General features: G+C 42.3%; 1 protein-coding gene across 1 annotated transcript in view; it reads left to right on the plus strand.

Annotated features, from left to right (window-relative positions):
* Window positions 1-1,655: 1,655 nt before the first annotated feature.
* The window catches only part of RHPN2 (rhophilin Rho GTPase binding protein 2), a 46,612-nt gene continuing 29,574 nt past the window's right edge, over window positions 1,656-18,693 (plus strand). Inside the window, exon 1 of the mRNA XM_034788692.1 lies at window positions 1,656-1,724. Within this exon, the coding sequence (XP_034644583.1) occupies window positions 1,656-1,724 (69 nt within the window). The remainder of the gene's footprint in view (window positions 1,725-18,693) is intronic.

Below are 18,693 nucleotides of genomic sequence, written 5' to 3' on the forward strand. Positions count from 1 at the left end.
TCTTTATATGACTAACAAAAATTCCTATAAAACCAGTTATACAATGGAACTTTTTTTTGAAGGATGACAGGTTTTTATTTAAAGTGCTGCAGATTTCTGCAATTTTGAGGAAAACGTTCAAGTATTTTGGGTCCAATCTTGCATTGTTTACTTAGGTTTTTTGTCATTGACTTGAGAGGCCTTTAGTCTGTGTAAAGCCTGCAGAACTAGGCTCTTTGAGTAATACCGATTTTGTCAAAATTCTTCCCAGATTTCTGCTGCTTCTGGGTGATAAAGGGTTGAGATGTAGGTTACAATTTATTATATCAATTTGGGAAGAATTTGTTTTTAAAAGTGTAATGTGTAACCATTTCCAGAGGTGTACTAAAACTACTGCGTTAGTCTAAATACATAATAATAAATAATGGAGCCTGATTGTACAAGAACAAATAAAAAGAGTTCCTGCCCCCCTAGCTGCTGAGTTATCATTTGTATTATTTTGCTGTACAATGGGCTTTAACAGGAAAGCAACAGAGTGCGTAAGTGCACAGCACATACAGTAATTCTTTCCTGCTATTAATTATCTTGACCAGCATTTTGTAAATACTCCCCCAAGCGCTGAAGAATGAATCACTCATGGAGAAGAGTAATGAGCCATGGTGACCATATTATCTCTTGAGTTGAAAGCTTCAAATACAGAGAAATCAGGGGAAGTAAACGGCCCCAGGAAGACTGGTATGACAATGTGTATTTGAAAACAAAGCCAGCAGTTCCCGGCGCCAGGGGGAGAGTGCTCCCTGCAGGGACAATTTCCAGGCAAATGGAAGGCATTGTCTCCAACTACGCGAGCTGATGAAATAGACGCACCTGCAGCTTTCAAGGCTGGAATTGAACACGATTGCATGGGAAGGAAAATGCACCAGGGAAAATACATCATACATGAATAAAGTCTTCTGAGGCCACATAATAATATGCCATCACCACAGATTATTCGTTTCACAGCAGAGATGTCCAGACAGCAGCAGACTGGATGCTATAAGGAAGACTGAGAGTGGGGCATCCAGAGCAGAAAGGGTCCGGGATTTTACTAAACACAATCACAGGAGCTTGCTTCTTACTAGGGGAAGAGAGGAACGAGGCAAACGGCACCCGCCGGTCCAGTACAACGAGGCACCGGGCTGGGCGCTGCCCTGTTAATCAAGCGGGAGGGAGGCTCTGGGTGAGGTTAGGGCACTTGTGTTGCCCGTTCCCTATAGCCTGCGTGCACACAACGCGCCGGGGGTAGGTGTGGCAGCACAAGGGCACACGCAGAAAGTCACAGCGAAGGAAATCAGGGGGCAACGAAATGCACAGGCCCTCACGGCCTCCATGCCACCCTCAGGGCACCACTCGGATAGCCCGGGGCAGGGCGAATCCCGCGCCGGGGGAGATCAGGCGGGGGTGGGGACAGGGAAAAGTGGCTTGTCGCGGAGTCCCCGCCGGCGCATCGCCTCCCCGCACCCCGCCCCAACACACGCTGGGCAGGGCAGGGCAGGGGGGCGCGGCGGCGGGCTCGGGGGCTGACTCAGCCGCCCCGCCCCGTGCGGGGGGTGGAGCTGGGCTGCGGGACTGGATTCACTCAGGCCGGGCGTCGCTCCGCGCACAGGGTCAGGCGAGCGCGGCACAGCAGGCGGGACATGACGGACACCTTGGTGCCCCGGGGCTGCCGGGCGGCGCGGCAAGCGGAGGGCAGCTATTTCCGAAAGGTAAGGGCGGCCCGCTCCGCGGGGATCCCGAGCCTGCAAGGTGGGAGGAAGAACAGGAGTACTTGTGGCACCTTAGGTGGGAGGGCGGCAGCCCGAGCCCCAACAGCTCCAGCGCACTTAAATAGCCCTTAGCCGGAGCCCGCTGGTACGGGACAGCCGCTGGTGACGGTGTCCAACCAGCCGTACCCGGAGAGCGGGGCCAGCGACAGACACAGGTGGCTTGAGCCAGCCTTCTCCCACCCAGCTTCTGCTGGCGGGAGCCTCCTCCTTCCCCGCCTTGCCAGTGTCTCCTGCCCCAGCCTCTCCCGCACCGATAGGGGGACTAGCTAGCAAGTGTGAAAATCAGGACACTTTTTATTGGGGGGGGGGGGGGGAGGGTACAGTTGCCTATATAAGACAAAGCCCCTAATATGGGATGTCTTGTCTGCCTACACACCAATCCCCTTTCCTTACTGTAAAACAGACTGACTGTAATGGTCTGCGGCAAGTGCCTCCCTAGGGCCAGATTGATTAACTATTTGTGGGCCCCCATGGGGGCAGTGGGGTTTGGTGTGGAGGGGCAGGGTCCCTGGAGTGAGGTGCCATGGGGCATGGCACAAATGCCCAGCCCAGTGCGAGGTCACTTTACAAACCGGCAGCCACCACACGCACACTGGGCTGGCCTGCTGCGTTGCCAGCGTGCCCCTTCCCCTCGGGAGCAGCCTGCGCTGGCACAGCGCTCCCCACCCCCTTAGTGCCCCCCTGCCCAGAGACTCCTCCACAGACCCCTCTGCCTGGAGATCCCCCACAGACCCCATGCCCCACTGTTGAGACCCCTATTGACCCCATGCCCAGCTCCCCCCAACTGCACAGTGCCCTGCATACCATCTCCCCACCCACAGAGCCCCCAGTGCCCGCCCTCTACAGCCCCTCCTACAACTTCACAGGGCCCTAGACAGATCCCCCCACTGCCCAGCACCTCAACACTCACAGACTTCCTCCATCCCCCACAGGCCTTCCACTGCCCAGCACCCAAAACATACAAACCTCCTCCACTACCCAGCATCCCCTCCCCCGTCACTGCCCAGTGCCTCTCTACAGACTCCCCAGAGACCCACTCCTCCACACCCTGTCCCCTCCCCCCACCTAACTAGGAGGTGACTGTCTGCTGTGCTGAGCCAAGCAGTGCGTCAGGGCTGGTCTCGGGGCGGGGCGGGTTTTGCATTGCTTTGGTCCCTCAGGAGCAGTGCGATCAGCCAGACTGGAGCAGGATCCAGTTGCCTGGTGGGACTTGCCTGAGGGCCCCCCACCCCCAAACTCTTCCTCCCCCCTCACTGGCCAAGACCAGACCAGCCTCTGCACAGGTCCCAGCCAACTTGGCTCTCCGGGAAGGCAGCTGGGGGCCCTGCAGGTGCTGGGCAGCAGAGACTGCTCGGAGTTGGAGCCACACTAGGGAGTGAGGCAGGTCCCTGGGACAACTCCCGAGAGCCCACTGGCCCTGCAGCCAGCAGTCCTGCCCAGCCCAACATGGTGAAGCCTGGCTGCTGGGTGGCAAGCCCCCTATAGGCGAGCAGGATCTGCTGGCTGTGAGCCGCTCACACAGCAAGACCTGGTGCTGGACTGCCCCACGTGAGGGTCCAGACCTGGCCTTGTGGATGGGTTAGAGGGGTCTGTAATAGGCCCCTTCCCAGTGTGGACCTGGTGACACTGGCACTTTTGTTAACTCAGTACTAGGTGCCTCCAACCCTGCATCTCCTCCAGCTCTTACCACTAGTGCAGAGGATAGGGCATTGAACAGTTCTGGAGGGTCTCCAAGACTCCCCCTATCTTTAATATTAAACCACACTTGTTATTAATGTTACTTCAGATAGTACCCGCAGTTTGTTCATCCATTTAGGGTCTACATTTCATGAATATTAGTTAGGATCTAAATTATTTACTTCTCCTTTTACTCTTTGCAAAATGTTGTGAGCTGTTTCCTTACATATAGATGATCTGGTTTAAAGCTTAGTTAACTAATTAAAAGCAACTGATAAAGGGAGCTGGCCCAGGAACTGCAAAGGAAATGTGATAGGGGATTTAGATTAGAGCTGAGCATTTTTAGCTTGCCAAAGACTTGACAGTAGGACCAGTGCTCAAAACTAAGCAAAGCTCTTTCTGGGTATTAGATTACATATTGAACTTAAGGCACCTTTTACATTGAGAGTTCTTTAGTGCTCCCATGTATATAGGTTTCACCGGGTGCCTCTTCAGAAAGTTCTGATGCTGCCTATTCTGACTAAGCTCCCTGGCAAGGCAAAATTCCCCACGACTTTAATGTGAACGTCAGCTTCCTCACAGGGGTCAGGCATGAACACTTCAGATCTTGTGCTGTTTTTCTTTAAAATAATAGAATATACTGTCACTGTGTGCATTAATGTAAAATCTCAAAGCTTTTTCCCCATTACATGTCCACTACAACTGCTTATCCACCTTTTAATATTTGTTCTAATTTTGTTATGTATGTGTGTTGCATCTTACTGGAAATAAGACACTCATCAGTAGCTTCGTACTGGAATATCTAATACATATCTCTATAACTACTTTTTAAACAGAGTGGATGGTTTATGCAGTGATCCACACCTGTATTACTTTTACATGGCAGTAGTTCTAATATTAAAATGTCACTGAGGATGCAATCCTGTAAGGTGCTAGCTCCTATTAACTTTGATGGCATTCAGGGCCATCTTCAAGCAGCTGTGTTTCGGTTTGAGTTATTAAATCCCATCTACCCACTCCCCTCACCTCCTCTTCTCTGTGGAGCTTCACTAACTTCAATGTAGGTGCATGGGTGAAGGGATGCATCACTGTGCTACTCAGTGCAAAATCAGGGTCTAAGGCTGTAGCCATATTTTAAACAAATTAAGGCTCTGTCTAAAAACTGTCATGTTAACCACCTTGTGGCCCCCCCCATACAACTGTACACACATCACATCCACCCATGCAGAAGCATCCTCTACAGTGCATTTATAACCATCATTTGGACTAGATTGGCTTTAGGAGGTGCAAGTACCTTGCTCTGCCATGTGGTGTGAAAGAGCTTTTGTCTGTAGTAGTTCATCTCCACATCACCAGATTAAACAGGGTTGGTGGTTTTTGCTCAGGAGAGACTCAAGACTGACATTATAGTAATGTTTCAGGTGCATCTTCTAGCACAGGCATGGGCAAACTACAGCCTAGGGGCCGCATCTGGCCCTTCAGACGTTTTAATCAGGCCCTCAAGTTCCTGCCAGAGAGTGGGGTCTAGGTCTTGCCCCGCTCTGGTGCTCCAACCAAGTAGTGGGATTGGGGACTTGCCCTGCTCCGCGCGTGCCGTAGCGCCGTGCGGCTCCCGCAGCTCCCAATGGCTGGCAACCGCAGCCAATGGGAGCTGCAGGGACAGCGCCTGCGGACAGGGCAGCGCGCAGAGCTGCCTGGCCACACCTCTGCGTAGGAGCCGGAGGGGGCAGGGGACATACCACCGCTTCCGGGAGTTGCTTGAGGTAAGCACTGCCCGGAGCCTGCATCCCTGACCCCCTCCCGTGCCCCAACCCCCTGCCCCAGCCCTGATCCCCATCCCACCCTCCGAATCCCTCGGTCCCAGCCTGGAGCCTCCTCCTGCACCACAGAGCCTGCACCCGAAGCTGGAGCCCTCAGCCCCTCTCCCCCCCACACCACAGCCCTCAATTTTGTGAGCATTCATGGCCCACTACACAATTTCCATCCCCAGATGTGGCCCTTGGGCCAAAAAGTTTGCCCACCCATGTTCTAGCACCATGGGGACACTCATACTGTCATATAAATAGCTAGACAGACAAAAGACAAACTTTGGCTCAAATCCTGTTTGCTGTCCTAATTTGAAAAGTGTCACCGATGTCACTGGGAAGTGATTGCCCTTTGGTTTGTTTTTTGGTGAGGATTGTATTAGATTTGCTTAGTTCTCCAGCAACTTTTCTACAGTATTGCACATCTGGTTATCTCATGGGCTGTACTTTAATCAAGACTGCTAGAAAATTAAGCTTAAGAACTTGAAGAAAGGTTACAAATAAGACAGGCAGTATTTTTTACAAGTTAAATACAAATAAATGCGTTAGAGTAGTGCCTGATTTATTTCAGTGTTTCAGTTAGCTCTCAACCTTCTTAAGGAAATACATGTTCTTTAGGCAAACTTTAAAAAAATGGAACTGATTTTCCTTTCAGTTACACTGGTGTAAATCAGGAGAACTCCCCAGAAATCAATGCTGTTACACTGATGTAAGACTCAAGGAAAAATATAGTTTACTTTAAATATAAATAGGCATAATTTTAATTTGTTACTTCAGATTTACGGTTAGACCAAAGTCTTGTCCATTGAGATAAGATATCTTTTATGCACCTAAGATTTCCACTTATGCCAATAGAAGTTTGGGGTTACAAAACTAGGGTTAAAACAATGAGGAGTCCTTGTGGCACCTTAGAGACTATCAAATTTATTTGGGCATAAGCTTTCGTGGATTTTAGCCCACGAAAGCTTATGTGCAAATAAATTTGTTAGTCTCTATGATGCCATAAAGACTCGTCGTCGTTTTTGCTGATACAGACTACACGGCTACCACTCTAAAACTAGGGTTAGAAATGCAGCTCAAACAAATCCTGAATTATACATTTTTGGCTGGGTATCTAGGTTTGGAATGAGCTGTTATTACAATGGCGCTTCCACCCATCTACTCTAGATTAGTCCAATAAACAAGTTTTTGAAAAACTGTCAACTTTAACGTGGTTGGCTGAAAGTAAAGTCTTCAGTCCTCAACAGGTATGTAAATGTAAGTGAGGAAACAATACTTCCTGTTATACATTGGTAGATAATACTGTCAAAGATTAGAGCCTCAGTTCTACAAAATCATTAGAAATAAAAATCCTTTTAGATTCTGGAACAGGATTAGGCTCTAAAGCAGTCAAGCCATGGAAACCCTGTGGCTGTATATATGGTCTGAAGTGTGGAAATCAAATTTCAGCCTGAATAGAGCCCTAAAGGACTCTATATAATTGAACTGGCGATTGCATTGTTTGTTTGTACCCTTAGGCTTATCCTGAAATGTTTAAAGTAAAGATCTTAATTTTACACAGTACTTTTTTCTTATAAGGCTTTAAGGACTGTTTTACAAATTTTGTTGGTGCATGCACATGTACATTCCCATGGATATCTTTCAAAGATATTTCCTTTGTATTAAGATCAGAAAACCACTTAATTAAATAGCTGACTTTTTAAATCTCAAGACAGTGGAACAAAATAGGAACATTGATTTTCTATTCAATACCACCTTTCATGAATGGATCTCAAAGCACTTTTCAAACAATGAATTTAGCCTCACACTATCTTTTTGAAGTGCGGAAGTATTTTTCCTTATTTTAAGGCACAGATTGCTTCAGGGACTTGCCCAAGAACACCCAGGAAGTCTGACAGAGCTAGGAATAAAGATCAGATCTCCTGATACCCATCAAAGATCTTTAAATCATTTTAAGAACAAGTTTACTATACAAATAGTGAAACTTTTAATATAGATTAGTTTATACCCTATGTCAATTTGTGGTGTTTCTGATTTTTGGCAATTCTTTTGTCATTACCACAGAAAGCAACTTATTTGCATCATTTGAGAGAAATGGATACATCTTAATTTTAATATGGACAGTGTCCTTTTACTACTAACAGGTATAAACTTAAACCTGCTTCTCCTAGCCTACCAATGCTAAACTAGCATTCTTGCTTAATTAATATTTTGTTCTATGGAGGGTTCTCAGAACCCTTCTTAGCTCTGAGGATTCTGTTGTTTTGTTTGTTTGTGCTACCTTAATCTTCATTTGTTGACAAAACTTTCTTAAACCAAAGTATTATTTATTTTACAGTAGGAACAAAGCATTTAGAGAGAGGATTTTAAAGCAACAAACTGCCCATGCACATGTCTATTTTACCTAAAGATCCCTTGATGGTAATGGTACTTCTTCAGACACCCCAATGGGTGCCCTGTGTCCCGCTCTCATTCCCCCAAACACCACCACCCCTTTAGAGAGTGTATTTCCTCTTAAACCTACCTCACTTCTTTTGATCTCCTGGGTTCATGGACCTTTTCCTCTTCTCACAGGATCTCAACTCTCAAGTTTTTGTGGAGAAGTGGCTTATCTTGAACCGTTCTTTTTCCTCCTGCTTGTTTTTCCTTATAACCCCCTATTAAACTACACCAATATATTCAGACAGTAAACATCCCAATAATCATGTCAACATATGGTATTCATGGATTATTACAGAACAGCTCCAATTCAGTCCCAGAGACCACATCCTGTATTTGCAGATTCAGTTATCTAGTATTAGGATTGGCTAAATATTTTCTATTAATTTTTCAGCCCCATTACCCCCCAGAACAAAAAAAAAAAAAAATCTGAATTTTCCACAGAAAATTTTTTCTGACCAGCTCTATCTAGTAGACCTTTCCCATCCACAATTTATAATAATCTTACTCTATGTAGACTATCATCACTTACTCCCAAAGTTATTGGGAAAGTTGAAATAGAGTTATTTTAAATGCTTCTTCAATCCATTTACTGAGCATACCACTTTTGCAGCATTCCAAGCTCCTACTGGCCTAGGAGTGATTGACCAACCTTGAGTCTTGAACTTAGATTCCTTTGTAGGATATATATATTGTGCTACAGCTGGCCTAAAAGGGCAGCCAGTTCAATGAATTTGTAAGTTCTGGTCAGCTTGATGTGTTCATCCTGCTTCTCTTTCTTAGCACTATGTCTCTGTAAACTACTCTGACCTGATCTGATTGGATATTTGCCATACAGACCCAACAGCTGGGTCAGCTCATAAAGAAAAGGGTGCTGCAGACCTGTCAGGATAAAAGAAATCAGAACTTGTTAATCCTCCCTACTTTGAGGAAAGGAACAAAAAACAAACAAACAAAACTCCATAATAAAGGTTACTGTCAATAAAGACATTAGGATCTTGATCTAAAATATTAGGCTTATTATTTTTAAGGTTTGAGGTATTATCCTGTTTCCTGTGCCTAAGGTTTCCATTTGCTAACCTGCTACAGCTGTGCCTCTAGCAGGGCTGGTGGGGCTTTTCCAGTGATTAGTAGTCAGGCAACTATCATTAGCTTTTACATAGGAATATTCATTTGCCTGTTTGTCCTTTTTTCTTCTTTCTTGGGAAAGAGAGAAAGAATGTTGCAATGATTAGACAGAAAGAATTTACTACCTTTCATGTTCTGTATCAGTCACTCACATGCTCATTCCCCTATGTCAAGAACACCTCCACAGGAAAAAGAACTGAATCTCAAAGAGTGAACTAACCAACCCAGACTGTCTCTTCAAGAAACTGACTTCTGTGATGCGTTATTACTATTTTTGGTTTTGTTTGGCAAATATTATGTTGTGGCTGATTGCTATAGTATAGTGTAGATTATATTGTAGCTATTTTAAAGATCTGTAACTAATGTATTAACTTTTGTATTAAACATTGGTTTACTTTTTTTAAGTGCCTGGAGTTAAAAAAATTAACTAAAGTAAATAATTATTGGTAAGTGCCATAACTGTTCATGGTGGATTGGTCCTGCTTTGAGCAGGAGGTTGGACTACATGACCTCCTGAGGTCCCTTCCAACCCTGATATTCTATTCTATTCTCTTGTGCAATTACACTAAACCTTAAGGTTCCCTTTTCCCCCCTCTTATAAACTTATAACAGTCATCAAAAGGTTGGCTGGAAAATTCTAGCAAATAGTGTAAACAAGAATGTAGTCTTTTCTTCTCTTGAAAGGGAATATATTATTGGTTTGATGTTTCTAGCCAACTCTGTAAAACAATTATTCTGTCTTAATATTTAGATAATGATATACAATCATTTGCAATTGGCTATTTCTTGTTGATAGCAAAGTCTAGAAGCAACTGACAATTGGAGTATTGTGTCCAGTTCTGGGCACCACATTTCAGGTAAGATGTGGACAAATTGGAGAAAGTCCAGAGAAGAGCAACAAAAATGATTAAAGGTCTTAAAAATATGACCTATGAGGGAAGATTGAAAACATTGGGTTAGTTTAGTCTGGAGAAGAGAAGACTGAGAGGGGAGATAATAGTTTTCAAGTACACAAAAGGTTGTTACAAGGAGGAGGGAAAAAATGTTCTCCTTAACTCTGAGGATAGGACAAGAAGCAAAGGGTGGTTTAGGTTGGACATTAAGAAAAAACTTCCTAACTGTCTGGGTAGTTAAGCACTGGAATAAACTGCCTAGGGAGGTTGTAGAATCTCCATCACTGGAGATTTTTAACAGCAGATTAGACAACTACCTGTCAGGGATGGTCTTCTAGACAATACTTAGTCCTTCCATGAATGCAGGGGACTGGACTAGATGACGCCTCGAGGTCCCTTCCAGTTCTATGATTCTATATTGTCAACATGAAGTGTTAAAAAAAACGTGGGTGTGGCCCCAAAAAGTCATGATTCATGACTTCAGAGAGAGAATTATTTGTTTTTAGTTCTCTATTTTCCTACTGTCTTTTGAGCTTTTTGGGTTCATATTTTCCAGCTTTTCTATGCAACCATACTTTTTTAAAATTAAAGCTGAAATTCTCATGACTAAGAACTGTAGCTTCAAGAAAAACACCAAGTAACAAAAGATATGTGATAAAATCACAGAGTTGACAAAACTGAACTGATAAAATATCAAAAGAAACTTTTGGTATTTGTAGCAGGACAAGATATTATTATATTGATGATTTTCATTTTGGCAGGCTTTGGTCTGAGTGCTACAAATACTCACTCACATGAATAACTTTACTCAGAAGTGTAGTCCTACTTAAGTCAATTAAACTACTTGTGTAAGTAAAGTTACACACATGTGTAAGTATTTGCAGGATCAGGCCCCCTTTGCCTCCACTATGGCTTCACAAGCAGTACAGGTTACACTGGGTGGAGAAGAATGTTCTCCTTTTAGCAAGGACGCACACCCAGTTTCAACTCTGCATCACCTTCTCTAATTAGCATATCATGACTCACCTTCTCAGTTCAAACACCTTCTGTATGCATCATATTCACTGACATTAATACCACTTCTGATTGCCAAACAGTTAGTAATCATTATTTTGTGTACGTCACAGCTGAATTTGTGACGCTGAAAAAGAAATCTATTTTTAAGTAAAGTGCTCTGGCATCCAGACAAATGAAGGATACTATCTGCTTTTTCATTTGGGGACCAGACCACATTTTCCCTTCTGGTCACTGCGCTCTTGAAAACTATTTTCCACTTGTAAGGGTGGGCTATGTATTATATCTTCCTAGTCTACAAAGAAACTACCAGTATCTCATAGATTGGGGATCAAAAGGGGACAGCTCACATTTTTTGCTCCAGAAATCCAATGTCTCTTCCTAGTGCTGTGTTAATAAAGCCATATTATGCATGGACTACCAATATGGGCAACGGTAGTGTTACAGGGATTCCCCATTTCAAGATTATTATGGCACTAGGCAACCACTTAATGCTCAGGATATGAGTGTACTCAGCCTAGGGTCTGTGTTACATTCAACATCAGCTTCTCTAATTTGGCATAGTTGCTTTAAAGTTGATTTTTGCCGAGTCATTCTGGGCCAGAAATATAGTAATTGGCAATGCAGGGCATTGAGAGGTAGAAGAAAAGGTGTGAAGAAAATTGCTAAGTGTTTGGCGACATCCAATAGGGACCCTCCAGGGGAAAAGAAATAAAGTAGATTGTTGGTATTTGGTTCCACCAGTGAAGAGCAAGAGCATGCCACTGTCAAAAACAATATGCCATGGCACTTTTGTATGAAAATAATGTGAACCCGTGGAAACAATGCAACCTCAAATTCCTTTTCTGGTGTTAAGCTCCCTTGTAAAGCCTTTTGTTGTTCAGAAGAACATTAAGATCATGCCTTTGCTGTAAATTGGGATTTGCTGCTAGATTTTTATATTAGGGCTATCAAGCGATTAAAAAAAGTAATCGTGATTAATCACACTGTTAATAACAATACCATTTATTTAAATATTTTTGGATGTTTTCCATATTTTCAAATATATTGATTTCAATTTCAACACAATACAAAGTGTACAGTGCTCATTTTATATTTATTTTTATTATAAATATTTGCACTAAAAATAAAAGAAATAGTATTTTTTAATTCACTTAATACAAGTACTGTAGTGCAGTCTCTTTATCATGAAAGTTGAACTTACAAATGTAGAATTACACACAAAAATAACTGCATTCAAAAATAAAACAATGTCAAACTTTAGAGCCTACAAGTCTACTCAGTCCTACTTCTTGTTCAGCCAATCGCTGAGACAAACAAGTTTGTTTACATGTGCAGGAGACAAGGCTGCCTGCTTCTTTTTTATAATGTCACCTGAAAGTGAGAACAGGTGTTCACATGGCACTATTGTAGCCGGCGTTGCAAGATATTTACGTGCCAGATGTGCTAAAGATTCATATGTCCCTTTATGGTTCAACCATCATTCCAAAGGACATGCATCCATGCTGATGATGGGTTCTGCTCAATAATGATCCAAAGCAGTGCAGACTGACGCATGTTCATGCCACCAGCAGAAGGTAGATTTTCTTTTTTAGTGGTTCGGGTTGTGTAGTTTCTGCATCAGAGTGTTGCTCTTTTAAGACTTCTGAAAGCGTGCTCCACACCCTGTCCCTCTCAGATTTTGGAAGGCACTTCAGATTCTTAAACCTTGGGTTGAGTGATGTAGCTATCTTTAGAAATGTCACATTAGTACCTTCTTTGCATTTTTTGTCAAATCTGCAGTGAAAGAGTTCTTAAAATGAACAACATGCTGGGTCATCATCCGAGATTGCTATAACATTAAATATACTGCAGAATGTGGGTAAAACACAGAGCAGGAGACATATAATTCTCCCCCAAGGAGTTCAGTCACAAATTTAACTAACGCATTATTTTTTAAATGAGCGTCATCAGCATGGAAGCATGTCCTCCGGAATGGTGGCCAAAGCATGAAGCACATATAAATGTTTAGCATATCTGGCATGTAAAACTTTGCAATGCCGACTACAAAAATGCCATGAGAATGACTGTTCTCACTTTCAAGGGATACTGTAAATAAGAAGTGGGCAGCATTATCTCCCATAAATGTAAACAAACTTGTTTGTCTTAGCAATTGGCTGAACAAGAAGTAGGACTGAGTGGACTTGTAGGCACTAAAGTTTTACATTGTTTTGTTTTTGAGTGCAGTTTTGTAACAAAAAAAATCTACATTTGTAAGTTGCACTTTCACGATAAAGAGATTGCACTACAGTACTTGTATGAAGTGAATTGAAAAATACTATTTCTTTTGTTTATAATTTTTACAGTGCAAATATTTGTAATAAAAATAATATAAAGTGAGCACTGTACGCTTTGTATTCTGTTGTAATCGAAATCAATATATTTGAAAATGTAGAAAAACATCCAAAATATTTAATACATTTCAATTAGTATTCCATTGTTTAACAGTGTGATTAAAACTGTGATTAATCATGATTAATTTTTTTAATCACAATTTTTTGAGTTAATTGTGTGAGTTAACTACGATTAATCGATAGCCCTATTTTATATATATGTAGTACGGATTGTTGTTTTAGAAATTGTGAAAACAGCTAGAGTGTGGATTAGGTGCTTTTAATATATATGAACTAAAATAAATAACACTATGGTTATCCATTTCCAGTGTGGTTCTCCAAAGGTTTTAGGAGACACACTCAGACAAAAGCTCTTCACTTATTGTCCAACTTTCAAGTCAAAACATTTTCGGTAAACCCGAAGTATGGGTAGTCTGATTAACAGATTCAGATACTCCATAACAGAAACTGATCATGTGAGTGCCATTGTGTATATTAAATAAATAAATATAGTTAAATAAATAAAAAATATATTTATTTATAACTTTTTTCATATTGCTGGTATCCAAACTATTAGTTAAGTACTAGCAGTGCTGTGACTGCTCTATTTGCTTACACAACCTGCATGCTTTCAACAGTAGTTCACACCTAGGCTTGAATGTTGGAATCTATTTTGCAGAGGGAGATATTGTACCATCTGCCAGGACATTAGGGTTATCCTGTACTGTTTGTGAAACATGCCAGAGAAACTTTAATTTTCATTTGGGCAAAGGGCAGAAATAGGAAGAAGGTGGTGCAGTGTGTCCTAAAACTGAACTGCAAATCTGGGTCCGTATCATGATGTGGAACTTGAATGACCATCTGGCCCACCGGGAAGAGTATTATCAGCTGCGTCACCTTGAGACTATTGACTGTCAGGTTTTATGCTGAACCAGGTAGTGTGCTGCTTGCTTAGAGGTCTCACTGCCAACACAAATTGTGTGTTAAAGGGACAAAGTTCTGAAAGCTAATTGTTTTCAGTTTCAAAATCAGCCAGGTCAGCGAGTGTCACAATGGCCTCAACACACAGAGTAAAAATGCAAAAAGAACAGGAGTACTTGTGGCACCTTAGAGACTAACAAATTTTGATCATGAAGTTGATGGATTTCCACTCCATACAGCTAAATGCAGTGCCTTGCATAATGATAGGTTTCAGAGTAGCAGCCGTGTTAGTCTGTATCCGCAAAAAGAAGTAAAAAGAGTAAAAATGGTGTGTCTCAATTTATGATCATCTCTCAGGCTGAATATTTCTGTGTGCTGCAGTATGTTTGAAGCCACAACCTATTAGCTCTCTGCATTTCCTTCATTCTCTCTTACTGAAACAAGGGCATGATAATCAGCTTTCGCAAATGTAGAGAGAATACAATTTAATCTGGGATCATCTCCAGAATATGCTCTTACATCAGATATTCTTAAACTTTGATGAAGCTGTCTGGATACAAAATTATGCAAATGAAGACTAATTTATCAACAGGTGATTAGGCTTGTATTCTCCTAGATGTCATGAGCAATAGGAGAGACCTGCACAATTTTTAGGAAAATAAGAAAAAAGGGGTACAGCTCTTCTCTCCCTACTCCCCTTAGTCTTACACATCCCTGACAGAGCACTGAGGAACCCCCACTTTCTTCCTTTAAAAGTCCCCTAAATCATAAATACAAGAACTAGACAGAAAGCTGTCTGCATTGTTTATTAATTAGCCAATGGATTGCTATCAAACAAGCTAGCAACCTGCACAGGCAAGCACTGATAACCCACATAATCTCTTCTGTCTTCGGAGTCTGTATGTGACTTCAGTTTTTTTGCAGAAGTTACTTAATATAAATAGTATGTGGTACATTTCTATAACATGAGTCATATGGGGCTTGCCTCTGATAAGAACTCATTAAAAATACTCCAACATTCTGTTTCTTTAGTTTACCAACACTATTCAACCAAGTAGGAACTTACAGTAGTAAATAACTACATGAACTTTAGACAGCACAGGGGGTTTCATTGCTTTATGAACTCAATATAGCATTTGAGCTATATGCACCAGCAGTGAATCGCTACATAACCTGCAATTATACTCTGAAAAAATGACTATAAAATGACAGCATAAGGTTCATTGTTTATTAATTTCATAGCAAATGTGTTCAGTTTACAAATAAAACTATCTTCTTCTAATTACCTGTGCTGCAAACTCAGACTGGAATCTCTGAATCAAGCATCATCAGTAGCAATAAAGGTTCTTAAATTGGAATAATTTTACTGTTGATCCATGAGCCAGGATCTAATCCAGCTCACCCTCTCAGAGCTATGTTAGCTCTGCAGAGCCAACAGGAGTACAAGGAAGTTATGTAACACATCTAAACAGATATGACTATTGCCAATACACACAGGGAACAAATCTGTTGAGTAAGAAGTCGCCATTTTTATGCAGCCACATTTTTGATCAGTTGCACTTTAATGAACATCCATTGAAAAGGAAACATTTGAGAGTAATTGTAATAGTTACTGTAAGAAATAAAGTATTGTGCATTAAGACCAGACAGAAGCGAAAGCAGCAGGTGTGAAATTCACATTGAGATCTGGATCCCAGCTATGTCATGAGCATTAACAATGTTTTTGGCATTTTACAAACATGGAACCAAAGTTTACTTTCCTGCAAAAAGACCTGTTTGTGAATGTGTGAGACATGGTGGAGGTGGAGAGTCCTACAGGGAGTAAAATATAGTTTCGTTCCCTTCATGGAGTTTTTATCCAAATCAAGGTACACCTCTACCCCGATATAATGCTGTCCTCAGGAGCCAAAAAAATCTTACCATGTTATAGGTGAAACTGCGTTGTATCGAACTTGCTTTGATCCACCGGAGCGCGCAGCCCTGCCCCCCTGGAGTGCTGCTTTATCGCGTTATATCCAAATTTGTGTTATATCGGATCGCGCTATATCGGGGTAGAGGTGTATATGAGATTTATATGCCCACCCCCCTTGCAGATGCAGAGGAAATTCACCCCAAACTGCACAGATGCCCTGACATCTGCTGGAGATACAGCTTATCCGCACGAGGGACTGAGCTCCATCCTGACTCCTGTCCACCAGTTCTCTGGCATCCTCATTCTAGTGCAGCTAGCCTGCCAGTGAATCCTACATAGGGCTTGTCTCCACTTAAAATGTGGCAGCATTTCAGTGACGACACTACCTATGCCAAGGGGAGGAGTTCTCCCATTGGCAAAGGTACTCCACTTCCCCAAAAGCTGGTAGCTAGATCGAGGGGAGAATTCTCCTGTCAACTGAACGCTATCTACACCGGGGGTTTGGTCAGTTTAATTGCGTTGCTCGAGAGTGTGGATTTTTTACACCCCTGAGTAACATAGTTGTACTGACCTAATTTCCTAGTGTAGACCAGGCCATAGTCAGCTACCCCAGGACTCTGTACAGAAGGGGTCCTGCAGCAACTTCCCCCAGAAACAGACCCCTGGTCCCAAGAGAGCCCTCCATCAGGGAGACAAAAGTGCAGAACAGACAGGCAGAGAGGGAGCACATCCAATCCTAAGTCTTGTAGTCACTGGAGTAGTTAGCTCAAGTTAGTACACTTGAGCTACTGCAGTGGTTCTCAATCAGGGGTACGCGTACCTCTGGGGGTACGCAGAGGTCTTCCAGGGGTACATCAACTCATTGAGATATTTGCCTAGTTTTACAACAGGCTACATAAAAAGCACTAGCGAAGTCATTACAAACTAAAATTTCATACAATGACTTGCTTATACTGTTATATATACTATACACTGAAATGTAAGTACAATGTTTATATTCCAGTTGATTTATTTTATGATAATGAGCAGCTATAGCAGAGGCAGGGATTATATAATACAAAATAGAATATAGGCAGCGCAAGAGGAGAGGTGACAGCACAGCAGGCTAAGAGTAGGAGATCAGCAGCAAAGAGATCAGGAAACCATTTAGACATAGAATCATAGGACTGGAAGGGATACCATGCCATCCTGTTGGATATATGTTATGGTTAGAAGTGGATGGGGGAGGTTCTGTAGTCAGCAATATGCAGGATGTCATGATGGTCCCTCTGACCTTAAAGTCTATGAGCATAAAAACCCTCCACAGATATCTCTGAATGCATATAAAACAGTATAAAATTCTCTAGAACTGGAATTTTACATTTGAGCATCTTCATGCCTGACATAACTATCTTACTGTCCTTAAATTACTCATGAGTCTGCTACATATGGCTGCTTTCTACAGTAAATCCCCCACTATACTTGACAAAGAAGGACATTTACTATGTACCAAAGCTTTGAATTTCAGGCCTCCACTATAATTGGCTTCAGTGCTGAAGCTCATCAGTAACTAGAGAGTAATGTAACTTGACATGTTTTTCAAGCAATCTGGCAAACTTTGTTCTGCTGTAGATCATTACACATGTTCTCCTGCTACTTTACCTACTTAGTAGATACCATGCAAAATGCAAACTTTTCAAACTTAAATATTGCAATGAGGACTTTTAAATTAATTATAATAGGCTAGATGAAATCATAACATGGGCCTTGATCCAATAAATGCTAAACAAGTTGTGAAGACAAGACACCTAAGAAATATTAAATAGGTATGCTTGGGTTAGGTTACATTGTGCTAAGTGTTTCCCCTACTTGTTTCAAAATCAAGTAGTTAAGGTTGCAGGCATATATTAGTGGTGACAGTGCATATTACCATTCAAGAATATATGAAAAAAATAATTAGAAACCCAAGAAATCCATAGATAAAGTTGCACTTCTCAAACAAGGCACTCAAACAGCCTTACTTCTGCCTCCTTAGAAAAGCCCTGTAAACTTTAGAAAAACATACTTATCCATCCATAACAGTTTCATTTTATCAATGACCACAAAAACCAGTATGGCTCAGTCTTAATCATATACTAGTTGCGCTGTCTTAGGGTCTGCTTTATACTCATATGCAGAGCACATACAAGAATTTTACACATTCTTGGCTGGACAAATAACATTGAAGGCAGTTATTCTATACACTTTTATAAGGGCCAGATCTTGTGAGCTGTTGAAGGCACTCAGTATCTCACAAAATCAGGCCCTGTCATTCCACGTGATAGCCAATTTTTCAAGTGTCATTTGATGCTGAGCTTAGCGTATCTCCATAAACAAACATCATATGGCCAGCTCATGCTATTAAATCACTTCCATGAAAAGAACAGACGTTAGTATGATGACAAACCATCACACTTAGTACTGGAGACATGTACATATGAAGCCAGCACATCCCTCGCCCGCGCCGCTTCCTGCCGCCCCCATTGGCCCGGGACGGTGAACCACGGCCAGTGGGGGCTGTGATCGGCCGAACCTGCCGCGTCAGCAGGTAAATAAACTGGCCCGGCCCGCTAGGGTGCTTACCCTGGTGAGCCACGTGCCAAACGTTGCCGACCCCTGCTCTAGACAGAGGAGACTAGGGAATAAGTTAAACTGAAGAGTCCCAGGCCTTTTCAGTTACCCTTAAAATCACTTTTGTTCTTTTTAAAAACAATTGATTTTAATTAAAAA

Source organism: Trachemys scripta, chromosome 13, assembly GCF_013100865.1.
Source record: "Trachemys scripta elegans isolate TJP31775 chromosome 13, CAS_Tse_1.0, whole genome shotgun sequence".
In the NCBI taxonomy this organism is placed as follows: Eukaryota; Metazoa; Chordata; order Testudines; family Emydidae; genus Trachemys; species Trachemys scripta.